At 37.1% G+C, this 27,601-nt stretch overlaps 1 protein-coding gene across 1 annotated transcript; it reads right to left on the minus strand.

Annotated features, from left to right (window-relative positions):
* Positions 1-1,340: 1,340 nt before the first annotated feature.
* On the minus strand, positions 1,341-25,761 carry LOC129278627 (centrosomal protein of 76 kDa-like). The gene is made up of 11 exons (XM_064095669.1): positions 25,693-25,761; positions 14,471-14,741; positions 14,062-14,286; positions 13,304-13,489; positions 12,830-12,927; positions 10,583-10,711; positions 9,415-9,606; positions 6,462-6,625; positions 5,695-5,815; positions 4,564-4,668; positions 1,341-1,779 (listed from the first exon to the last, which is right to left on the minus strand). Exons 1-11 carry the CDS (start codon positions 25,759-25,761, stop codon positions 1,600-1,602), a joined length of 1,740 nt encoding a protein of 579 aa, XP_063951739.1. The 3' UTR covers positions 1,341-1,599.
* Between the last annotated feature and the right edge of the window lie 1,840 nt (positions 25,762-27,601).

Consider the following 27,601-nt stretch of genomic DNA (forward strand, 5'->3'; position numbering starts at 1 on the left):
ATACCTGGACCACACTTAGCTTTGGATACTTGCCAAATTAACTACGCTCGCACTCGTACCAGCTAGGCCAGCGCATGCAGTCCCCTTGTAGCGGGACTCTGAGCTCATGAATATTTATATATACAGTCCGGCCAAACGTGATTGGCAATTACGTCGGCCAGTGCACTGAACTGTAGGCATAGTAGGGCCAGGGGCGTGTCGAAGAAAGCGTGCTTATGTAATGCGCCTTTCGCTAATTGGCTCGATGGGTGAACTAAACCACCAATCGCATGTCGCTAATTGTCGCATCGGTACATACAGCCACGTGCTTTGTCTGCTCGCGAAACTCAGCTCACTGATTGAAGAGCAATTCCCGAGATTTCTATGATTTCATTGGTCAGATTTCATTCGACCATGAACATACAGACCAAGTGGGATGCAAAGTTTTACGACTGTAATGGGACAGGGGGAGTAGAGTGATCATCAAATTATTTATGGTTAATTTGAGAAGTTGATAAGAAAGGAAAAAAAAAGTAAAGATTGGGGGTCATTTTCCCCCAAGAGATGAATGTTTCCGCATGGCTTTATCTTCATTCAACTTGTCAACGAGGGGAAGGGGATCTTTCTATATGCTATACCGTAATCATTCATGAGTGTTTGATTTTTATTTTCATCTGATTGTTAATAATAAAAAAAGATAACTTCACCTCATCTCATGTCTATATTATTTGTTTTGCGTCTCTCCTTTCCATCTCTAACAGTCACTCACTTTATTTCCCACTTTCACTGGATCTCTCGTTTTCAAAACTTTTTACTTCTCTCTAAAATCATGAAAACTAGACAGTAGCGAGCCGACACCTCAATAATAATGTCAATCACCTCAATCAGATCTTTATTCTCCGCCGCAACAATACACGAGTTACGATCTTAATCACATCGTATCGTAATTCGTAATATTAATGGTACTTCATGTTTCACTTTCAGTTTATTGAGCTCGTTCATTCAAAATACTTTCAAACAAGAATCTTGTTCGCCACCTAAAAACAACAATATTTTAGATAATTAGATTTAACCAATGAACACTCATACAGTTTTGGCTTTCTTTACCATGCTTCGGCGATTCGGCCACAGAGCGAGAGATGATGAAAGCCAGTAAAATGATTATAGCGCAAGCTCGCGCAACATCATTCATCGGATCTCCTTTCTTAATCAGGGCCGTAAAAACCACAATGTCAACATGAAAATGAAAACAATTGAATACAATTGCAAAGAAGATTAAATAGAGAATGCGCAAATATAATGATTAGAAAGGGTGTAAACTTATAAATTTATTAGCTGAAAGCCGTTTTTTTTTTTTTTTTGCCGAACTTCCGAACCAAGTCTTAGTGTTCGGTTCGGTTCTGTTCGGAAGTGCCATGTTCGGCGAACTACCGTTCGGTTCGGCGGTTCGGCTACAGCACTACCACGCATCCAATGGGTTGATATTATTAGGGCCCACCATAAGGGCAGTGCCTTTCTGTCAGCAACTTTGGAAGTGTTCTCCTTTTCAGTGTTGCTATTTATGTTCTCATATATTTACTGTGTTTTACGAGTGAATTGTTTACCGTTGCAATACATTTGTCATGTAGGCGTACATTTATTGCGAAGTGAAATAAAATTGAACTGAACAATTAAAAATGAATATGACCTCACCTTCCTGTGGTCCATGGTGAGAGCTCTAAGCTGCAGCTCCAGTTCATTGCTAACCAGGGATGAATCCAGATGAGATGGGACCAATGGTGGGCTGTTAGGCCAGTGAGTCTGAAATCAAACACATCAGGGGGTGCTTTCACAAAGGGCTAAGAGTGACAAGTGGTGGCATATGAAATCATTTTAGTCAAATTTGAAATAGTCTTTCATGATTTTATACAAAATTTAATTTTGTTCATATCCTGCATATTTTCCTTATAAAACCATCTCTCGGTCAAGGAAAGGGATATAAATTTCAGGATATAATCTTTATTTGTAGTTTTCTGATATGCATTCACTAAAATTGAAAGTTAAGTGTTCCAGGGACTTTTTAAAAGAAAATTAAAAACACATTGCTATAAGCATGGAACGTTAAATATCCTCAAAATAAAAAATGCAACAGCAATAAAGAATTTACAGATGAATAAATGTTTCGATTTTTCATTGAATTTAGTTGTTTTTTGTTTTTTTTTGTTAAGCTTGAATTACCTAATACTCCAATATAACTCACATTATTGACCTTACCTTTACAAATGCTTTATAAAAGATGCAAAAATTATTGAACATTTTCAGGACAAAATTTAGTTTTTACCATAATATATGAGATATAAAGTAATTTGAAATACAATTGTAGTATGTTTATATATGTCACCAAAAAATAACTTTGGGCTAACATTTTGGCATTTCATAGTGTACAACACTACGAACAGCTTCATGGAACAAATTCATTGATCTACATTGTTCTCTCAAGTGGAAAAAAAATTCATGTAAGGCCTGGGAGTGTGAGACAAGCCTGTAATCCAGGGCCCCGTCTTACAAAGAGTCGAGATTGATCTAATAAACCACAACTATGGAAAGCCAGCAACATCAACATTTAATTTAAAATGGATGCTTGCTCAAAATATTTTCTAGATGTGCTATAAATTCATACATTCATTGCTTTTTTTTCAATTTCAGTGTGCTTCTCTTTGGGTACAAAGGACATTGTGCAAATTTTTTGTAAAAAAAAATTATGACATTGATGGATTTCCATAGTTGATGGGAACAATCGGAACTCTTTGCAAGACGGCCCCACGTTCATGTAGAATTACAACATTCTTTAAAAGATTGAAGATGAATAGCACCTACCAATGAGCTAAGTCCTTTCATACATTCATTTTCAAAAACACAAATATCGGGGTTTCATCGTGTGATATTTACAAGGGGAACTAAAAATATTACTGAAAGCAAATTAATACCCCTGCCCTATCAAAATGGCCTTATGTGAGAGAGATTTATATGCCACTACCATGGTTGTTTTTTTTCGGGGGCTCCATTTTCAATTTTTTGTAATATTTCGGGGGCTCCATTTCTACCTTTCGGGGGCTACTTTTTGCATTTCGGGGGCTCTTTTCAAATGCTACTTTTTTTATTTTGAGGGATACCTGTTCACTTAAATGAATTATTACCTTATTGTTAATATTGTATGATTTTTGTAAAATTATTTTTAACTTATTTTTTTCATGCTTAGAATATTGGATGTGGGTGTGTGTTTGTGTGGGTGTGACTGTGAGTTGGACTCGGATTATATACATGCAAGTTAAAGAAATGAATTCAATATCTAATTTCTACTCCGTCTATTCCAGCACAATTACTCGGCCATGTATTGTACTGTAGGCCCATATACCCTAACTTTTCCTGAAGTTCTTTGAAAACGCAGATCTCCATGAAAATTGCATTTCTCTATGGGGGGAGTCTAAATTTGGTGAGAATGTTTTCATTAATAACTTAAATATATATGACAATGAAGAAATCATCAAACTTTATTGGCAGTTTTGAATAATATACCTAAAATGTAAACTCTATCTGAAACAGAAAATCACCATCATTGAGGCCTTTACTGACAGAGAGACAGAGCTCAGACTGGCTAGCTAGTACATGCGCCAATATATCTATAGAGCTTTGTTTGATGATTTATTGTCTGATATTTACCTCATCCCCGAGAAAAATAAAACAAATGATTTCTAAGTTAAGATTTACAAATAAGGTAAGATATTTTGGATGTTAATAGGCTCCGTTTTGACAAGAAAAGCCGAATGACAACTCACCAATGCGTGGTTACTAGACTCTGGGATTTATCTCCTGTGTAATTCAAATTATTTTATCACAGAACTGTGATAACCGTAGGGGAATATGTGCATTAGAAATTGCACATGGTGGTAGTAATAATGGACCCCTATACATGCAACTGTTTCCCAACCGTTGCGTAGATTTTTTTTCCATACCAAGTGTACAGAAAAAAAGACCCAACTTGGGAATTTGAAACTGTGTCCTAGCTATTTTCAAGGCTTGTTCATGACTTTGAGTGCGGAGTTTGGATGATTTTTAAATGGCAAGTGGAGCTCGAGCATATGGCGCTAGGGGCCCGCTGAGTTGTTATTGCTCAGCATTAATTTCGGGGGCAACTTCCAGATTTTATGTCGCCCCCGAAAGCATGATTTTAGGTGATTTCGAGGGCGACTTTAGGCATTTCCGGGGCAAATTCGCCCGCCGCCCCCGTGTATTTTTTTCCCTGGTACCAATTTTCCCGAGCATGGTGAAAAATAAGGAAGAGTAGTTTCCTCCATAAAGCTTTTCTGTTTCATTGTCATACATACCATTACCATGGCAACAGAGTACCTGAGAAATTCGAAAAAATGTCTCTCACACATCTTCATTTGAAGATCAATTTATGTGTCAAGTCTCATAACACAAAAGGGTATCACAGGTCAATGCATAAAGACTACGAAAGGAATACAGTGATTGTTCGATTAAAGTGAAGTGGATTCTTGGACAGAGGTAACTGTAATACCATAATATAAAAGAGGAATTTCTTACAATGCTTGATGACCCACAGACAGATGCTAGAGCATCAGCACTCATAGCCTTCCAGAGTGATGAATCTTGCAGATCAAAACAACACGGGTCAACGTTGTCAGAAGGCTGCAACAAGATGTAGAAATCAAAGCACAATGTCAATTATAATCCACATCTGAACCGACATAACCCATTATTATACCACTGTACTGTACAAAGCACTGCAGAATACAGTTTTCTCTCAATGCCCAAGTTAAGATTTACACAGATGATACACTGTAGTAGATGACTTGGAAATGGTTTTAACCCCAATACTCCCAGGTCGAATTTTTGTAGGTACTTCCTAACGTCTCAATATTTCAAAGCGAAACTTTTTTTGTGATCCTTCCCACACATTTTGATACCAAATTTACAGCTATCGGACCTACCGTGCGGGTGTCGGATTACGTTTAGCGAACACATCACTAAATTTCGCTATTTCTCTATATGACTGTGTATAATGCTATGGACAAAATCAGGGGCTATTCCAATTTATGTAAATACTTTTCTTGTAAGTATCATTATCGTTTCATATAGTGTAAATAATTACACACACACACCCTCACCCTCCCATACACACATTCAAAAAACACCTGCACCCACATATTCGCATCTGAAAATGCTTGACGAAAAACAAAGAAATACATAAGAAAATTGAAAAACAATAAAATACATAAGAAATAAAGAACCACAACCTATCTTTTTCTTTCAGGAATCAATGAGGGAGTTATGGAAGACATTTGTACCAAAAATTGCTATTCCAGGGGCCTTATATAGTGAGAAATACCAAAATATATGATTTCTCGCATAAATTAATTAAAAAAAATAAATGGCCCTTCCCCAGTAATAACAAGTTTTGAAATACCCCGGGAGTATTAGGGTTAAGGCTCGCAACCAGAAGGTAAAGCAGTGTCAATATATTTTCTAATTTGACATTTGTTTATAGGCCAATACCAAACTCAAGAACACCTATATAACACTCAGGAAGATCGATTATACCATTCTCCCTCGGGCCATTGGTCCTTGGGAGAAGGGTACTAGTGATGCTCCTTCGATGTGAATAGTTTTAGCCAGATCCCATCGTCACATATTTGTATGATGCATTCTACCTACCTGGCAATTGGCAAAGAAGTTCTTGTGATTGAAGATACAGCCCACCGTCCTGTACGGGTACTGTGGTCTAGGTTGTTCTACCGATGGGGGATCATTAGGATTCACTCGTTGATGAATGTACCTTGACAGAAATAAATGATGTCCTAACATGAATTGGAATTGTCCATCAATGAATGTAGCGAATCAACCTACCACAAATCTAATTTACATGGTTTAATGATGTAACATTGTTAGTGAAGATCTACTATCTATGAAGTGCTAAATACACTGCATATCTGCATTTAATTCACATGGACTAATGAAGAAGTGTCCTTAATAATAACAATCTACTATTTGCAATACACTTAAAAATACATCAGATATGTCTTTGTAAACACTTAACAAATATTATCAGATTACCTAGCTAAAAAATCCATTCATTCAAGAAATAAATCCTACATAGAATAAAACCTATTCACTATGCCACAGAATTACAATCAAATGGAGTTGTTTTAGATGAATACAATGACAGAAAGGGCATAAAAGGGGGCAAAATTCAGTAGCATAAACTGAAAATACCAAGGCTTCAATGGACTTTGGAATCAGCTGGTATTTGATTAAGGAATGTTATAATAATATCCTGAACTAACATCGACTTCATTTCATTTGACATGAAATCGTTCTGATGCAGAGCGATTCCTCTTTCTTTTCAAATCTCAATCCTATGAATAAAATAAACATATGCAAATTTCTAATAATGTCGCTATAAAGAAGCAAGAGTATATTACCTCTGACAGGTCAAGCTTTCCCAAAATGTGACCAGGCCATCTGACCCCAAGGTCATGACCCAAGAATGAGCCTGACCTTTGCCCTTTGTGCCTACACAAACGAAGGCATTGAGACCAAATCCCAGAAGGAAGTTACACAGTAAAACAGCATGATCCTCACAGTCCTAAATAAAACAGAAAAAGAATTTGACATAAAATATGAATTAATGAAGTGAAAATATATATGTCATTTCTTTCTCTGAGAAAAGAATAGGAAAGTGACGATACTAATTCGAAATATCTGTAAATTTCAGGGAAATATTACAATGACATAATCACTGAAATAATCAAACTTCACAAAATGTATTATAACAAACTAAAATTTGTTTTGTTTTGTTATGATATGAACTATCTGCAAACATTACACAAAGGGAAATTAAACAAAACATGCAGAAAATACTTCATATCACAACATATACATGTAATGCCATTAGCTAACTTCTGAATAATGCTGTTTTAAATCATTCCTTCCAAAACACCATTTTATGAAGCTGTCTAATTCCTGTCGGGGTTAAAAGAATAACAGCTACATGATAATCTTTTTCACAATTTTCCTTACTACACTGTGTGACTATAGACAATATGACTTTCAGTTACTGTTGGGAAGCTTTAACACCTGCCACAATGCCAAACTTAAAAGGTAAAAGAATGCAGTTAAAGCAAAAAATTATTTCATAAGAAAGTCTTTAAAAGCAATGTTAATTGTCACCCTATCATCATAGACCTCTCATGAACATGAACGTAAACTTATTTTTGTGAAATCATGAAATCTTAAGTGAAAACTGACAATACTTATGAACACTAACATAGAAAAGCATATGCGGTACAGTGTAATAATATTGCTTGGGGAAAATACCCAACATTTGATGGAATCGTGTGTTTAATTTGCACATTTCTCAGCAATTACACACTTTCTTCCAGAACCATTTGGCATATACTTTTCATTAATACATACAAACCATACCTGCCAACCTTTGATAATAAAAAATCAGTATCAAAGTCACGAGGGCGCCGAGCGGGTCGCGCGCGAGATGGTTTCCCCCTCCCATGGTAGGGACTCTGCATTTTCTGCATGTAAAAGTAGCATTTCCCTACCCTTTTTAAAGCAAATTTACCCTCTTAACCATACCACAGGATGACCTACATGTAACGTTAGTCTACTTATATGTAATATAATATCATTTATCAATCAAACATTAAAACAAGGGTCTTTAAGATATCACGTTTGTGACAAAAAAATACACCCAGTTTCATTCAGGTGTGATTTGTTTTCATTGAAATCTATATAGATTTAGGAATAATTTGATTTTGAGCATATTTTTGTAAGGCCCTCTATTGTTGGAAAGTTTCTGGAAAGATTCTCTTTTTAATCAGAAAAAAACTAATTTCAAGAATTCAATTGAGTTTTGGGCCAAGGGATATTTTGTATCATTAATTCAGATTCAAGTTGGCCTAGCCTACTGTATTAAAAACTGAGTGCAAAAAAATCTAACAAGTGATGGAATCACTTGAGTGACGCTGTCATCAACTCAACATCGACAAGCTCATTCAAGAAGGCCATTGACAGAGCTTTCTAATCCTCACCCCGCCCTCTCTCACCCGATGCGTTTATGCCCAGGAGGGCCCTGCATCGTATACATCCAGATCCAGAACATTTATTTATCATTTATAATTATATCAAGTCTATCATATGCATCAAAATAAGCCAAACATTGTCATCTTATTCATGTTTATATTTCACCACACAGGAGTAGTGACTGAGGACAAGGTTATATCATAACCTTTATTAGATAAGTGCTTGTTGGCATAAGAAAGCATATTTTCAGCCATGACAAAAACGGAGCCGAAGTAATACGGCGGAATACGCCCGACCCGCACCCACCACTGCACTTGCGGTGCGCCGATGAGACTGGGAGGCTGAGGCGCTGCAACTCGGGCGCCGGGAGTTTAGGCAAGCGAAGCAAGTAGATTTGGCGTTCGGCTCCGATGGATCAACTTGACTCGAAAGTTGATAATTGCCGCTTTCTTTCTCACAAATTTGACAATTATTCGAAAAAATAAAGTACAGATCAATTTAACATTGCGTAGGGATAAACTTGAGTAACTGCGGCAGAGCCTCCCGATGTGCACGGCGCGGCCGATCGGCCGGGTAAGCAGGCGCCGGTAAGCAGACTCATCAATGATATTACCAACACACTCTAGACACCAGTACACGACTCATTCACTAACTCATTCCACAATACAAAATCATCCGGCGAAAAGAGCAAAACCTCGAATAAAAAGTGAAATTATCTTACTAAATCACCATATTTCGCGTCAAAAATATCACCATCCTTAATTCTATACATCGTAGTTAGGAAACAAGGGGTCTAAAAAAGTGAATTTTTCACGGTTTTTCCGATGTTCGTGGATTTTGAAAACGTGTCCTCACTGAAAACTGGCACTTTCGCGAGCCGATGTCAGCCGCCATTTTGTTCCGGAAGTCAACGCTAATATCGGCCGCGCCGCTGTGGCCGCTGCTCGTAATTTTCACATGCAATTGCAATGGAACTGTGCACTTAGCACTTAGCCGTGCGCCCCAGTTGTTTATGCGTTAGTCGTATGTTACAGCCGCTTATGCGTTAGTCGCATCATACAGCCGTTTCAATAATTTCAACACTATATTGATTGACCTAAAAATCGGAATTTTGGTTTAAAAATTCGGAATTCGGAATGGAGGCTAAAAAATCGGTATAATTCCGCCAAAATCGGAATGGTTGGCAGGTATGACAAACACTCGGGTGGTCTTATTGTTGGATTATGTTTGAACTCATTTTGTGTTACAACTGGCATTTCCCTTTAAAATGAAGGTGATGTCAGGATTGATAGTATACTGGACAGTGTACTAAAAAATCAACCATCATGTGAAACATACCCCTTTGTTTTTGGAGAGGAAGGCATGGACACTACTCCACATCTCTCTAGGTTGGCCACCCCCTACAGCAGATACTCTCTCATAGCCTATGATACTGACGAAGCGGGCTGCATGACGGGCAGAGTCAAGGAGACGTCCCCCACGCATTGGCTTCACGAAGGCACACACCGGTCTGTTCACTCCATTCTCATCCTGATTACAGAAAAGAAGAAATAAAGTAAAAGGATTAGGCTTGATCAAATACTGGATTGCTCTGCATAAGGACGTAAAACCACTAGAATCAGTATTATCATTATTGTCTTCACCTACTCTGCAGGCACAGACCCTGAGTGAAACTTTGATGAACAAGTGATCCTCACACAAGACAAGACTAGCACATGTATATAAAACTCGTGAGGGGTTTATTTCCGATTCTTCTAATGCCAATTCGTCCAATTGTCAACTCGACTACTATCATTTGGTCTACCATCAGTTCGTCCACTATCCACATTGTCTTATTACCCAGTCGTCCACTCACCATTTCTTCTAATAAGAAGTTGGTCCAATAGCCATTTAGTCATTTTACCATTTGGTCTAATTGGACTAAGTGTTAATTGTGCAAAATGAATGAAAATGAAATGGATATTAGACCGGCTGTTTATGAGACAAAATGGTCATAGACGAAAAGGTGATTAGATGAAGTGATGATTGGACCAAATGGTTGTTAGACGAAATGTTGATGGACGGAATGGCATTAGACTAAATGAAAGTAGACCATGTGGTGAGTGGATGAGTAGGCAGTAGACGAATTGGCAATTTACCGTGAGAGAGAGGGCCTCCAGTATAAAAGTCATAGTAGGCTACATATTCAGACCACCTAATTCAAGTGAAATGTTTGCACAGCAGTCTTCACCACCATTAACCCCATCAACTTAAAACATAATTATTGAAATAATCATACAAATGATGCTTACAAATAAGGTCATTATACAATCTATACAAACTCGAGTTCAGGCTCTTTTCAAACTACTGCACAAAATTTTAGGCCAAGCGCCATGGATTAAACAGAGCCTCAACTTGAGCAGATAGAGCTGTCATGAACGAAGGAAGACATGCATCATTTGTTTTATGCAATGGTGCTTCAAGATCCTGTTCTTTGGTAAAATAGAACAAATAAATTGATACTAACCTGAGCAAATATTTTGACTAGTCTGTTCTGATGAGTAGGTCTGATTTGTAAGAACTCTCTCCACCACTGCTTGGCATATACCAAGAACAGTCGCTCTCGCTCAGCAATTCGGTTTCTCTCCAACGATATCTGAAATTTCAAGATTCTTTTATTTACATGACTTGGTATGATTAGCTTGATAGATCCTCACAAACAGTGGTTAACTTTATCTAAAATGCATATTTACAGTACAAGCCTACAATAATGGAAATCAATAAATTGCTTATGCTGAAGAAGCATACACATACAAAATAATGTGTCTGATGATATAATTAATTGGTAAGAAAAAACATTCTCAACTATTTATGGATTTTGTTTAGCACATTACCAATAGGGAGCTGCTTGCATATGATATCACAAAACCAAAACTCAAACATCCATAACACAATAAACACTGTTAATCTTTGATGGATCTTTGCCAAATCTTCCCCAACATTATTTTCATTTTCTGCTTATTATTAAAACCAACTTCATGCCAGGGTGAACTTCCCCTGTAAGCATGACTGGTGACCCTTTCTAAGGTGCTATCTCAGAATCTGAATCATATCAAAGCAAAAGTGAAATTGATCATTATTTAGATTAAAATTTTTATTATTATCACGCATCTGAATAAACAACTCAATATTTTTTCAAAATCCGATTTAGTGTCCAGGAAAAGCACTCCCCTTATATTAAAGGTCAAGTCCACCTCAGTAAAATGTTGATTTTAATCAATAGAGAAAAATCAGACAAGCACAATGCTGAAAATTTCATCAAAATCGGATGTAAAATAAGAAAGTTATGATATTTCAAAGTTTCACTTATTTTTAACAAAATATTTATATGAACGAGCCAGTTACATCCAAATGAGAGAGTCGATGATGTCACTCACTCACTATTTCTTTTGTTTCTTATTGTTTGAATTAAAAAATATTTCAATTTTTACGAATTTGACGATTAGGACCTCCTTGCCTGAAGCACAGAATGTTAAAATAATGGAATTCCACGTGTTCAGGGAGGAATGAAACTTCATTTCACATGACAATGACGAGAAAATCAAAGTATTTCATATTTCATATAATAAAATACAAAAGAAATAGTGAGTGAGTGATGTCATCAGTTCCCTCATTTGCATACTGACCGAGATTTGCATATAACTGTTTTTTTAAATGAAGCGAAACTTTAAAATGTCATAACTTTCTTATTTTACATCCAATTTTGATGAATTTTTCAGTAATATACTTGTTGAATTTTTCTCTTTTTATTCAAATTTTTTTTTTTTTGTTGGGGTGGACTTGTCCTTTAATTATCAGAGTGAACAATTTGGGCATGTCATCTAGCACAAGGAGGGTTGTAAAGCAGTTAACAAGACATAACTTACAAACAGCTTTACGAAACAAGCCCCAGGACCCCGTAACACAAAGGTTAGCAATTCATCGCTAAATAAAATGAAATGTAATGGCCTATCAAGATCATTGTTGCATGTGCATTTTGCTCAAAAGACTGACTGGGAACCAATGAACATTGTTCTTTCAAATTAGTGATTAAAGGGGAATCCAACCCAAATAAAAACTTGTTTTTATAAGAAAAAGAAAAATCAGACAAGTTGACAGGTGAAAGTTTGAACACTATTGGACAAGCAACAAGAAAGTTATGAATTTTTAAAAGTTGTTAATACTGGTATTCACTATACTCATGGAGACTTCAAATTGGCCGCATATGGGATGTCATAGTGATGTAAGGCAAGGACTACTCTTCCATGTACTCCAATACATATTATGGCTGAAATGTCATTTTTCCCAAAAGTTTTATTTCAAATTATATTTTTCTTTCATGAGGACATTAAACAATATACTACCTGGGTTATATTTAGATTACTGCCCAAGGGGAATGGGTACTTAGGAGAAAACCACAAATCCCTGATAATAAAGTACATGGCCTATGGGAAAGTTGTCCTTGCCCCTTGTCATAATTTACTTACCCAGTTGCCAATTTGAAATATACATGGTCTTACAGATCTCAATTTTAAAACGGCTATAACTTTCTTATTGCTTGTCCGATTTCTTTCAAACTTTCACCATTCTGTTTAATTTATTTTTCTCCTTCCCAACACAACATTTTATGGCCAAGGCTGGATTCCACTTTAATCACTAACCTTTGTGTTACTTGGCCCAGGTCTAATACACAAAAAGCCTCATCCTGATTATCAGGCAATGGTTTATACCTTACCTGAGTAGCAACAACTTCGTCAGTCAGGAGTTGGTCCATTTTAGGCAGTAATTCCAACTTGACTTCTAGAATACCCACTGGAACCTTAGACTCAGAACCTGGATAAAAAAAGGAAAACATACATCGGGTTATGTAAACGACGAGTAGTGTGAAAATCTGGTGTTGGCAACACGGACACCAACACCGTACTTGAAATGAGGCTGGTGTTCGATTGGCGTTGGGAGTACAACATATTTCTGGCAGTCTGTGTTAAGGGCTGCTGTTAAATGCCATCTGGTGAACCTGGACTTGAACCATCTAGTATTGGCTTGATATTTCATGAATATTAATCCTAAAACAACTGATCCAGCAACAAACTGCTCCCATGAAATATTTCCTTATTCTGTCAAACTTCAAACCTCACCTGAAACTAATGCCAGCCCGTAGTTCTTGAGTAATCATGAAAGCAAGACGACGGATCACCCGTCAACCTACCTACACCTAAAAGCTCGACAGGAATGTTCTGACTGCCGGTAGGGGTGCTAAGAACAGTTCTCCACTCAAGAAAGTGTGATGACAAAAGAGACGTCTCTCCTGAAGGATCCGTCTTGATGAGTACCAAGTGGATGGGATCAGCAAGTGAAAGGAGGGTTCCAGCATCTGCCATTCTTGCAGCATCTCCTGTGAAGATAATTAATGCATTTGAACTGTATTACTCCTTGGGCTGAAACATTCATATCAATTACACCTGGATATGAAGTTGGAGGGGCATTTGTGTGGTCCAAGGAAATTCCGAGTGGTTTTGTAACAAATTTTCCACTACAAATTACTACTGCCGACCCATTTTATAGAACAAATAATACACAGGTTTGAATTTGTTATGTCAGTTGTGATGCAAGCTTCTTGGGTAATCACAATGTTACGCAAATGTTACGGGCAAAAGCCTAATGCTTGTCAGACATTGCAATGACCTCAGGTGAGCTGCATCAGCACTAAACTAACCTCACAGCTTTACATCATTTAAGAACTGCAGGTATACTGTATGTACATCCAGTATGATTGATTCTTTGGAAAACCTGTCAATAACAGTATTACATGAAGCAGTAGGGAATGACATAGAAAAGGAGTAAACACTAAAAACCAAATTTCTTTACAGTATAGGTGAAGAAACATTCAGAATGGAAAAATGTCAAGAGTTGAAGATATAACAGGAAAATTCAACTGGAGGAAGATTATCAGAGTCTCTTTCTTACCTCCACTCCACCTGTGCATCTCGAGTACGAAACCCTCCTGAAAGTCTGGTTCGCAGGCACAAGAGACCGGTCTAGATTTGAACCTCTGACCCCTAAAGTGAATGTGGATTGAGAAGTTTGATGTGGTTTGACCGGGCAAGGCCTCTGGTTCCTGCAAGTGCTCCAGGAATGCCTTGCCACCAAGGATCTGGAGGTACAACTGGCGTCGAGTGGGGTCTATGTTGGCTGTAGGAAATGAAGGCATATATAAAATTATTGAGCAATCATTCGATTCAAACTCATTTGAGTTTACAAGCATTAAAAAACAAACTCTTCTTCAACGTCTTCTTAAGATAATGAACCAAACTTGAAAATAATATGTCTGTGTAGACATTCTTCAAATTTTCAGACACAATTGTAGCATACAAACCTTTCTTCAGGGGAACTGAAGTCAATGGACCCTCCTTATCAAGAAAGTGAGTAGCTGGCTTCTTGACTTGACCCCTTGAAGGCTGACCCACGACCTTTGCCCCAAAGCTGCTCCTTCCTTCTCCACCGATTTCAAGCCTTGCCATGATCTCCTCGACCAAGCCTCGTTGGCGGACCGCATCCAGGAGCTCTGTCTCTCCAAACCCAGTCCCTTCTCCATCATCTTGTAGGGATTCAGATAGAATATCTCGGATGCGAGTCTGGACATCCATCTATAGATATCAAAGAACAATTGAAGGAAAAAGATAATGGCTTTTGGGGAATAACCTTAAGTTAGGTTGAGACTGCAGCTTCTGTCTTTGCCTTTAAGAGTCGGTACGATGCTGCCACGCAGAACGTCAGCAATACGTCTGATGAAGAAGACTATATACATTCAGGTCTTGCGTTAATTCTTGATTTCCATTAAGTTGGACAATAAAACGATATATATATATATAATTTTCATTGATTACGATTCCCTGTGCAGGCATGATATTCCCCTCTGAAAATAAAATCTGAAAAATGGCCAAGGGTCACTATGTCATGCCTGCCTGTGGGTTTTTAAACAAAAATTACAAAAAACTGCCATTCATAACAATTATTTTTTATAGACGTTACTTGTAATCTTAGCCTGGGTTGTCATTGATTAAATTGGATTCTATACAAACTCATTTCGAAATCATTTCAGGCCAAGTTCAACAGAAAAGGAAACGGAAGTTTACATCTGAAGTTTAAAGTTAATTTTACTGCCTGACTGCGGCAGCCCGGGGCTTAGACCAAAAGCTTTACTCTCTGTACATTGGTTATTCTGTTGAACTCCGTTGGCTCCACTCACCAATACATAGACTCAAGATTGGGAAGCCGCTACATTTGTCTTCGTATTGATAATATAATTGTCTTTCTGCAGAATTCTGAACTTAATGCTCACATAGACTGGCCGTGATATCGGAAAGTTATCGAAAAGTCTAATCAGTAAGAGAGTAAAGGAGGAAAAATCATTCACTTACGTGTGCTTACGGTACTCTCCACGGAGCCAGGTATTGTGCCTACCGTACATCATGTGTGTGATGGATTGGCTTTTGTTTAACTTTCACCCCTGAGATTTCTACTTTCCCTGTAGAGGTTCTTCTAGCCCATTGACATGATTTAGGGCTAAAACTTCATTTCTGACATTTATACATTATTGATTTCGTTTTTTAACACATATACATGTAAATCAAGAAAAACATAAATTTATTATGAGAAGATGGGATGCAACTTACCAATGCTTACATCACCATCTTGTCCTCTTTGTTAGTAGCTAAGCTACGACACACATAGGGTGGCAAAATAATGCCACCCTCTGAAAAAATGAAATCAATAACGTATAAATGTCGGAAATTCAGTTCTAGCCCATTTACACGATTTAGGGCTGGAACTTTTACAGGGAAAGTAGAAATCTTTGGGGCGAACATTTATAAAAAGCCAATCCTCAATGCACATAATATAGGCACAATCCCTGGTTCCATGCCGAGTAGGCACACTTTGGTGAGTCATTTTTACTATCTAGGAGACTCCTGGCTATTGTTGTTGTGCCCCTTTTCATCCATCAAAAGGAGGAAAAATTAATTGAGGATGGTGCGCACCCTTTTCTCCATAGACTCTGTTAAGTGTCGGTCGAACCTCCACCATTAGGAGCCAAATGGCCGTCATCGGTCTATCGTAAAGAACATGTCCGGGATTACATTTCATGAAAAATAATGTAAAGGTCACGTGATCCGCAAGGTCAATTTCAAGGTCAAAGTGTCAAAACACCTCAATATGTTCTAATCTTAAAAATGATGGCAGATTTAGAATCCTTATTCAATCCCCTTTCCAACAATACCCATTTTGTGAAGATTGGCCCAGTGGTTTTTGAGATATGAGGGTTCAAAGGTAGGCGGCCACGCCCATTTTCGCCAAAAAATCTTGAAATTCAACGGGCCGTATCTCACGAACCCCTGACCCGATTGACCTAAAATTTGAAATTTGGTACTGTGGGGTCACATTAACTCTTACTCTGCCAGGCCCAATACCCCTCTACTGCCAGGGATATTCGAGGGAACCCTAAATTGACCGAAATATGAGCAGCGACTGATTTTAAAACGGTCATAATTCTTTACCCCTACGTTGTAGAATAAAACCTTCTACACATGAAATGATGCATGGTTCATGGGCTTTATGGTCTTGTTATTATCTTTCATATTCGCGTTTGGAAAACTGGACAAAAGATTTAATATTTTACATCGTTTTTTTTTTCGATAAGTAAAACCTAGAAAATTATGATTTCATGAACATTTCAAAGAATAAATAACCTGAGGAATTGTAGAGATACCAAGAAATTAAGAAGATAAAATGAAAGTTCAATGTTTACCCTTTCAAATGACGTATCTATTAATGAAATTGAACAAAAAAAAATGACGAAAAATAATGCTCTTTTGAATAAAATACTATTTTGCTATTCAAGTTATTTCCTCTGAAGTACGATAAAGCGACCTGTTCCAAAAAAGGGCATTGTCGCCGATCAAGTGACCAATCACAGCACAGCTGCGATCCCCACGCAAATAATATATTAGAGCCATGTATCTTCAAAGTGAGGCCAACCGTACCTTTTCATTCGTGTAGTCTTCAAAATAAGACTCTGTAATTTTTTTATTCGTAGTGTAACAAACAAAGTTATAGCCAGTCAGAAGGAGACAAAATATAAAAGAACTAAAGATGATATATTGAAATAAAGATAAAGAGGGGTCGGACAGATCCAATACTTACAAGTTTGGGGTATAAAATCCCACAAAATAATATGGGCGTTCTTGGCAAAGTGCACAGAAGTAAGAAAAAAAAGTTTATTTTTCGTGAATCAAAGAAGAGGGAATGCAAATCAGTGACAAACAAAAAAATCAATACAAATTATCAAAAAGAAAATAGGCCTATTTGTTCTGTATTACTGGTCTGACCAAAGTAGCCACCTGTTAACATTCTACGTGACTACATTCTTTTAGTCATGCCACCAAGTCATGAACAATAGATGCCCAGACTCTCTTTCATGAGGAATCTCTAATCCGCGCTCCCTTCTGACCTATTATCTAGGAGAGTAATTTAGCACAGGATGTTCATAGAAATCGGGGCTCACGCGCGTCTTTTGATTTGACTTTTGAATGCTTTCACAGGTTCCGGTATTGATTTCTTATGGGTGACCCAGGTAAAGAGAAAACAATTTGCCCCCCTACAGAAAAATCCTGCATTCGCCCAGGGCCTCCCCAGCTCGTAGCACTATCCGTGGTAAAAGAAATCATTTGTTCATATAACATAGTGTACAATAATATGCGTGGTATAAAGAAATGTAATATTCAACCCGTTATCATCGTTATCATTTTCATTTCTACTCTCTAAAGTCGTTTTAAAATCCCCTTGATAGTGACGTCAATGATGCAGCAACTAACAGGTCGGTCTGATCGGTTTTGTTAATGTATCCCTTTCTTTCTTTTCCTCAAAACATCTTGAGACGAATAAAGCGGTAGGGGAGACCGGGGTTAGTTGGAACATGGGGTAAGTTGAAACATTGTAATTTTCTTTAACGTCTTAAAATAAATTTCTGCAATACTGCCCTCAATTTATTGCCATTATCAACAGCCATCCACCATATTACAGACAACACATGTGCAACAAGCCTGGTGAAGTTATAAAGGAATTTTAGTTTTTTGACCTTCTGAGTAATTTTTTTCTCTTTCAGAAATGTTTGATTATCTCAGAGAAGTTTATAGATCATGTTGGCCACTTTGGGGTTATAATAGACACTTATACCAAGCTACAAAATGAGGTTATTAATATGCCATGGTGAAGTCCCTTTTTTGTGCTGTAAGCTTATAAACGTCAAATGGGCCTCCGGGGTTAGTTGGAACAAAATTGAAGGGGCTAGTTGGAACCAGGGCCGTAGCTAGAGGGGGGTATGGGGGGGTGTGACACCCCCCCAACATTCAAGGCAGTCGGCAAAATCATGTTCCAGTTGGCAAAATGGAGGATAGGGGAGAAAAAGAAAGAGGGAAAGAAAGGAAGAGAAAAAAGAAAGAAGGAGAGAGGGGGAGAGAAAGAAAAAGAAAGAAAGAGAGAGAGAGGGGGGAGAGAGGGGGTGAGAGAGAGAAAGAAAGAAAGAAAGAAAGAAAGAAAGAAAGAAAGAAAGAAAGAAAGAAAGAAAGAAAGAAAAAAAAGAGGAAAGAAAAATAGGGGTACTAACTTCGAAGAAGGTTACGACTTTGACAACCAGTTGGCAAATCCAAGTCCGTGTAGCCAGGCTTAGAGCCCTACTAGTCAGCAAAATACAAAGGACAAAACAGATGGAGCTATAATAACACACAAAGTAAGCCCCCGGTCCTCCCCCAATATAAACAAGCTTGTGAGTTTGCAAATTATACCACAATTATTGACGATTTAACAAACACATTCGTTTGGTAAAATTAGAGGCAAGACTAGGTAAATAAATATGGGGTGGGATGAATTTCCAAGGTTTAAGTTGAATAATCAAAGCCAAAGTATAGTTGGCAAATAATAAAGTGGGCCTATTAAAGTGGCAGAACACTATACACTCTACCAGTCAGCAAAGTGATGTACACGTACTGCCCCGTTTCAGATCTGAAAAGAACAGAACACAAGACTTAAAAAACTGGTAACTCTGCAGTTGGCAAATTCGTGAAGACAAGTCTACAACACAAAAACGTTCTAAGTTATTTTTACTAAATTCTGTCGCCGAAGAATTTTGTTTAATTTATGGTGTCAGAATGTGATTGGGGTGGGGATGGGTGGGAGTGGGGGCAGGTTGGGGTTGCATCATTCCTGGTGCTTGCATTGTCTGACTAATGAGATATATAGTCCTGTTGTATTTTAAGTCCATAAAGATTATGCACCAAATTATCTCCTCGCACTTCAAGTTATTATTGTTTTATGTAGTGACATATGCCTTTTCATGACTATATGCTTAAAGTGATTGCCCCCTTTTAAGGCCTTAATAAAACATTTCCAGTCCGTGCTTACCTTCGCATTGGTGTGGACCGATATAGATACCGGGCTGGTAGTGGTGTTAAATCAACACTGGCGTTTTTGCAGTGGACGAATTCCTAAAGACAGTCCTTAAAATTTCCCTTTTTCTGATCTAATTATAACAAATTTTCAGCTCGCGCTTCGCGCTCGCATCACTTAATTAGTGAAATAGTTAATTCCTACAAACAAGCCATAGAATGCCCCTCTTCAGGTCCGAATTTCAAAAATTGTCAGTTCGCGCTTCTCGTCCGCAATATTTCATTAGTGAAATACGTATCATAATAATAATAATTAACATCATTTATATAGCGCTTATCACAAAGAATGTCTCTAAGCGCTTACAATGACCACAAAAAGTGCTTCATGTACCAGTGTAATTCTAACAAAATCAGCAAGCGCTTGGCGCTCGCATTAGATGACTATGATGAGATACGTACGCACTTCATAAATTGCAAAAGATAGTCCTTAAAATGTCCCTTTTTAGGTTTAAGTTATACAAAAAAATTTCAGCTCGCGCTTCGCGCTCGCATTGTTTATTTTGTGAGATAGGTACATATCGTGATTACAAAACTTTGCTTATAATGTCCCTTTTTAGGACTGAATATCAAACATTTTCAGCTCGCGCTTCGCGCTCGCATTATTTGATCACTAAGATACATATCCGTTTAATGGCACAGTCCTTAAAATGTCTCTATTAGGTCAGTATACCTGGCAATTGAGCGCGCTTCGCGCGCCCACTTAATGAATCAATTTTTTTGCTGGTGCCGCCCCCAATGCCGTGACCCACGGTACGCCACTGTTAGCAGTAGCACTCTTGAAATTTTAGTTGAGACATCTTGCACAGAAGGTCAATTAAAAATTAACAAATCTTTGATTTTGATATTATTAATGCATATAGGGCATTATACTGCAAGTTAGCAACTACGGCAACTAGCAACTAGCCTTTCTATTTTGATCCAAAATGTTTATTTTTGCAGTGCAAATATCTTTGTATATCTTTGTATAATTTACCTTAAAGTATTCACCAAATGCCACTAATTCAATTCTAGAAATTCAAAATCTTTTAGCATGTGATTATTGTAGGGGGGGGCACATCCCCCATCAGACTCCCCCTGTGCTCACGTTGGCGCTGTCACGCCAAATTTAGTTGGCAAATTTAGCTGGTACACCCCCCCAACAAAATGCTTCTGGCTACGGCCCTGGTTGGAACATGTTCCAACTTACCCCAAACATAATTATGAATAAAAACATTATATATGATAAAAAATATATGAAGTATTTCACACTCTTCTGAACATGTATTGTATACCATACTTGTTTTGTTTATCAGTTAGGTCTGAGTGTGCATTTAAGGCCTATTGTAGGCCCCTAATGCAATATTAACCCTTATCAAACTGGGGGGGGGGTCAATTTGAGCCCCCCTTGAGAAATTTTGTCACTACGCGGTCGAGCGAAATTTTGCGATGCCTGTGTGCGAGGTTTAGAAATTACGCAACATTTTGTACGTGCATGTTCAGACCAAAATTGCTCAGAAACGTGATTCCATGTACAAGGTCAATGCAAATTGTGTTTTTCAACCAAAAGTAATGAATGTATGATTATTTTGCGATCATAAATAGATTTATTTCATGCTATTTATGATCGCAAAAGAGTCCCAACAAAGTTCATCTGAAAAATCAAATAAAAAAATTTTTAAAAAAAAATACAAAAAAAAAAAAAAAAATACATAAATTACATTTTTTGCAATTTTGGGTGCATATTTGTAATAAATGTGAAAATTGATACTCTCACCAAAAATTCTACTAGCTTAATAGAGTTAAAGGCAAAAACATACAAAAAACAACAAATTTAAGGCAAATTTCATATGCTTATTTGCATAATTAATTAATGAAAAAAAATATAAACAATTAATTTTTGTCTTATAAATTTGATGCAGAAGTACATGATATTGCTGATAGTACACTTAATTGCATGTAAAATCAAACGCACCCAAATATGCGGAATTCTACTACACAGTCTGCTTGCGTGAGTGGCTGTATAATAAAAAATAGGAAAGTTCAACGAATCCACACTTTAATATTTTGAACTTGAATAAAATAAAGCAAATAGGCTAAAACCATGTAATATTACAGTTTTAAGTAGTTTTAGTATAATTATTAATTGACCATGCAGTGTTCCAACTTACCCCATGCCATGTTCCAACTTACCCTGTATTGGGGTAAGTTGGAACGTTTGCGACGGTCTTGTTCAAGGTGGACTTTTTCAGTAACCATAATAGAGTTAAAAATTTTATGGGGTACATTTGAAGCCCTTAGATATATGCTTCAAGCTGATATATTGATTGTTTCTCAAATAAAATCTATTTGGATTTTCCAGCCATTTTTGTCAAAAATGTTCCAACTAACCCCGGTCTCCCCTATTATCGGCCGTTTTAATTATCACATGTATTAGTTTTGCTTCTTCCTATTTTATTCGAGGAGAATATTAAATGATTCATATTTTTGTGAGAAGTTTGAATATGATATTGATAAGCATAACAATGTCAATCATTCTTTTTTTATGGTTTGGGCTATAAAAACACAAACGAATATGAACCGTTATTTACCTGATCTTAAGTTTATGAAGAGAGAGTTTGGCTGCAGAAGGAATGCAATTGATATGATTACAACAATTATTTTTGAATAATAATCATAATGATGATGATGATGATTCTGATGGCAATAACATTAATAATAAGAAGGTGAAGGAGAATAATAATGATAATAATAGCAATAACAATAATGATAATGATTACGATAATAGTAATACTAATAATGATAATAATAATAACAATAATAAATGAATAAATAAATAATGAGTGTGATGATTGCAGTGCGATGAGAGTTGGAAATGACAGCCTTCTTTACTCATATATTTATAACGAGAACTATTTTGTGAGAATGCTAAAAAAACAAAGTATAAGACCTTTCCACACCCCCCCCCCCCCTACCCCCAAAAAATCTCCCCCAAACCGTGCACATTTGCAGGCAGAAAAAAGCCTTGACACAAGAATACTACCATACCGGCCTGCAAAAGAACGTGTGTATTTGAGTTTTGTCAAAACTCAAATGTGTGTGTGTGTGTGACACACACACACACACACACACACACACATGCAAAAGAACCGATCGATAGCTCATGAATATTCATAAAACAATAGCGAATGGGCGAGTAGCGTTGGTTGAGAGACATCGTACCGCTCTGTCATTGGTCAATTCTGAGCTGAATGCCTTCGCACACTCGCCTTTGCTCTGCCCATAGAAGTACGTGTATTGCTACACACAACCTTTATATCACACGTGTCTATAGGGGAAATCTTGATTCAGATCGCGGCAATATCCGAAATCAACTCTTCAAAATAATGATGCAAAAATGCCATTTTACTCAAAAAATGTCTATGTAAACCACTATTTTTTATATAACAAAATCAATTGTGAATTCCTTGCCAATATAACAACATAAAAAACACAAAATATAGTGTTGATTTTCTGGCTGTAAAATTGGTTAAACAAAAAAAAGTTACTTGGGCAACTATAGCTGCCAGTGGCACTAGGGGGCTATGGGCAACTATAGCTGCCAATGGCTCTTAAAGAGTTAAACAAGTATACCAATTTTTATCAAAATAAAAAATGGGCAGGTTAAAATTTTTATTTTGGGGGGGTGATTTGACATGGAATGACCCATCTCCCTCTTCGGTCTCCATTGCTTTACTTCGGTTCCTAATACAACAAATCAGAAATGCATCTACTTTTTTCAGCCTCCATTGCTTTATTTTGCATAATTATTCCTCGTGATCCAAATCCCCCCTCTAAAATAAAACGGCAATTAACCTGTTGATATTCATCTACAACCACTCTGCCACTTTTAGACAGTTTCCGAGAGATGATAAATGAATATTTTCGATAATAAGAATCATTAAAAACACTATTTAATTGATTTTATTACTCCTTGTGATCCGAGTCCCCTTCCCGTGTTAAAACTGTCTAATTTCCCATAGGAGGGGACTTCGATAACGAAGAGTACTATGAGTATGAGTCGTGATTTAAGGACGTTCCACAGTTAAAGTGAAATCCATGTCATTTTCACCAAACTTTGCACATTGATACTTAAGAACCTTAATATTCGAAATATGCAAAAATTAACATAGGTCCATGTGTTTGATTTTTCGCTATAGAGCTTCAAAGTTCACCCAAATTGATGTTCTTAAGAATTGCGCATTCAAAAGAATTTGGCATTTTTAGACCGCCCAAGATTACTACAATGAGTTTAAACCTCTATTACTCAGTCAAAATACATGAAAAGGTCATCAAATTTCGCAAGAGAGTTAATAATTGTATCGTTAGAATGGAGAATTTATTTATAGTGCTATTTGTTTGCAATTTTAAGTTTAACAGCACTGTCAGTTCTTAAAAACTGCGTAAGAGATAACAAAATCCCAATCTAAAAAATGTAAAATTTCAGTAACAAACTACAAACGTACAATAAATGCTGCACTTTATTAAAAATCCATGTCATTTTCACCAAAATTTGCAGAGTTGTAGAGGTAGGTATACCTAAGAGGTACAAACATTAAAAAATAGGGGTTCATGTGCTTGTTTTTAAACTATCAGCATTTTTATTAGAGCAAATGTGCTTTTTAAAACACAAAAAATGCGCCGAATGCTTTGTATCTATGTGAAGAAAAAATAAAAAACACTCTACCATTTATTCAAACTCGGGGTAATATTCGTGATTCTTGGCAGCACTGCAGAGTGAAGTATTTTGAAATTGTAGAGATTTTTTTTTTTTAATGGTCCATGAAATAATTCCATTTTTTAGCTTCATGAAATAACGCATCGGATCTACAGTTAAAGTGCAGAAGATGAGAAAAATCAGCTCACACCCGCAGCTAATTAATCACATGTTCATCCATTGTGACGTCAGCGCGCAGAGTGTAAACTATGCGCAGATCATAATGCGCACAAACATAACTGTGGAACGTCCTTAAGTCCCCTCCCCTAAAAATACAAATCAGTTATTAACCTGTTGATTTTCATAGACCCTCATTTCTCTCTTCAAAACCACTCTGCCACAGTTTTAGACAGTTTCCTAGAGATGATAAGAATATTCTCGATAATATGTATCATTAACATTGATCAATAAAAATCACATTAAAAACACTATTTAACTGTCTAATTACTCCTCGTGATCAGAGTCCCCTTCCGTGTTGAGACTGCCAATTTCCCATATAGGAGGGGACTCGGATAACGAGTAGGCCCTAATAGCATATTCCTCATTATCTGAGTCCCCTCCTAAGTCCTATGCTATGGGAAGTTGGTAGACTCAACACGGGAAAGGGACTCGGATCACGAGGAGTAAATTAAATAGTGTTTTAGTAAACGTGTGATTGTTTCATCAACTTGGAAGAATATTACAGGAGAGAAGAAAAAGAATAACTATTTTTTGTTGTTTGAAAAAGTGTCCGAGTCATATTTGGTACTCATTTGTGTCAATAAAAAAACGTGTGGTGGAAGGAAGTCCCCATTCAGTGAGAGGCTTCGCACTGTTTGGCATCGCGAACTAGTATTGTCTAGATAGACGGGAATAACCGTCGTTTCTGTGGATTTATTAAACAATTTCTGACATTTTACTATATTGGTGAGTGGAGCCAACGCAGTTCAGTGGAACAACCAAATAGAAAATACAGACTGAAGCTTTTGGTCTACTGACTGTCATGACTGTCTAGATTACTTTTGAAAATCTTCCAACCGCAAGTCGCAACTGTGAATTCCAGACCATACTATTAATTAGGGCCTATATTGTCTTTATTGATAAGTCTATACTACCTTATAGGCCTAGATTAGAAAGATTGTTGATATTTGAGGTGTGTCTGAAGTTTGTCCCCAGTGACTTGGATGAAGATAAGGCCCCAACTTTTCCTTCCTAAATCTCTTTATGTTAGATTACTTGATAAACATTCTCCCTCCATATTTTTTTTCTATTTTTTAGTGGAGCCTGGAGGTGTAACAACATTCAATTCATGACATGACATTCTGAATCCTGAAATAAATCATCTAAATTTTTTATTGTCTAACTTGAATACTAGATCTACCGTACCTGATTAAGCTGGTTATGAATAATCTGCTTCAGTTCGGTCAGTTTTTCCGGTGACAGTGTTCCAGCCATGGTTTAATCGAATTTCCTGACTCCAGTGAGTCGATCCCAAATAGTAACCTCAATTAATTCAGTCGAATCCTTCGTCGATAAACGGGGCAGCGCAGCATCGAGCACGTCGACGCGTCGCCGGCTCGAAAATAGCGGAGGTAGAGGAGCTATCGGGACTCTGCCACTGGCCCTGGCCAGCAGTGCCGGCGCCCAGGCCAAGCACAAACCCGGTGGATAGAGCGAGCTAGTGTACCGGTATAAAGTATGTAGATTACATTTGGCGCGGCAGCTGGCGCAGCCGCTGTTTGAGGAAGCCCTCTACGACAAGATTTCTTGATAATTATACCCGCTCTAGACCGTGATTTATATTATCTTCACATATTTAAAAATAATTTGTTCATGTAATAATTTATTATAATCAACATTGAAAACTTTCCAATTTGTCTGGATACAAATAACTGACTCTGAAAATCTCCAGCGTACAAATGAGGGACTTGCCTCCCCATAAAATGTTTAAAACTGAGGGGGAAATTTAGAAGAGAAGAAAAGCAAAGGAAATAAAAAGGAAAAGGGTAAAATATGAAATCATTTTCTTGATGTGTAATTATAATCTGTCACAAAGTAAGATGAAATATTTTTGCCAGAAACAATGCAGATTTTCATTTACTTTAACTGCTTTAAAAACTTTGAGCTGCAAGCAAGTCCATCCCATTTTTCACACGGTCTACGAAATCGGTTCATATTCTTAAATCCTGAAGAAAAAAAATGCACCCTAAAATCATGACTCAAAAAAGTGAATCTTAATTTTGTCCAATATGCTGACATGTATTATATCAACCTCCCCAAGACATTAATCAAATTATTTTCCTGTCACAGATATCTTGAATGAAGCTGCACAACTTTTCGTTTTCTTTATCCACAGGCCTATCTGAAACAATATGAAATATACACACAAAGTTCAGGATTTTCTAAAAATAAGATGTGAACCAATGTCTTGAAGAACTAAATTAATGTCTTACACTATCATTTTATGCATGATACAGATTAAAAACATAGCTTTAACCAGAAGTAGGCCTATCACCAACTTGGAACCATGACGTGCAGACTTGTCTCAGATATTTTTTTTTTTTTTTTTTCAATGTGCTGGCGTCCAAAGAAATTTTGAGTACACTGATTCAATGCAGTGTTTTAATAACAAACTTGGACAATAAGTTCACTATCAGAGAATCAAACTAGTTTTAGGACAGAGGACCTGGGGAGCATTTCATCAACACGTTTGTCTGACAAGTTGAGATCGGACATCTTTCCTTGATTTTGATTGGCTGCGAGGTGCTGTTCCTATGGTAACTGTCGGATAAACAGGACTCGTCGGATAAAATGTCCAACAAGTCCTTTCATGAAACACTCCCTGATCATCTGAACAGGCCTGGGGGATTCAACTTAGTTCCTCATCCCCCCACTCTCCGTCTCTTACCATCTCTCTCTCTCTCTCAAACACACACTCATGCACACAATCTGCATGTTGTACTTGCTTTTCTCCTTACTTTTTTACCGTATATTCATATTGCATTATCATTTGGGACAATGAATCATTTTGAGCCCTAATTTGAACATTTTTTATTCTTATAATTGGCAATTTCATTTTTTTCCCTCAAATTTACATATATAAGAAATAGGGGTTTAAGGGTTAAAATGTACAATAATCATTAAGACCATACCGTTTGGTGTATATTGAATGATTTTCATGGCTCAGCATGAAGTTTTCAGGCTATAAGCCACAAAATGTGGTTCCTTGTCCAAAATGGCCAATGTGCACCATCACTGTCATGTTTGATTGACTCAAGTGCTTATTAGAATAGAA

The sequence above is a fragment of the Lytechinus pictus genome, chromosome 2, assembly GCF_037042905.1.
Source record: "Lytechinus pictus isolate F3 Inbred chromosome 2, Lp3.0, whole genome shotgun sequence".
Classification (NCBI taxonomy): Eukaryota; Metazoa; Echinodermata; class Echinoidea; order Temnopleuroida; family Toxopneustidae; genus Lytechinus; species Lytechinus pictus.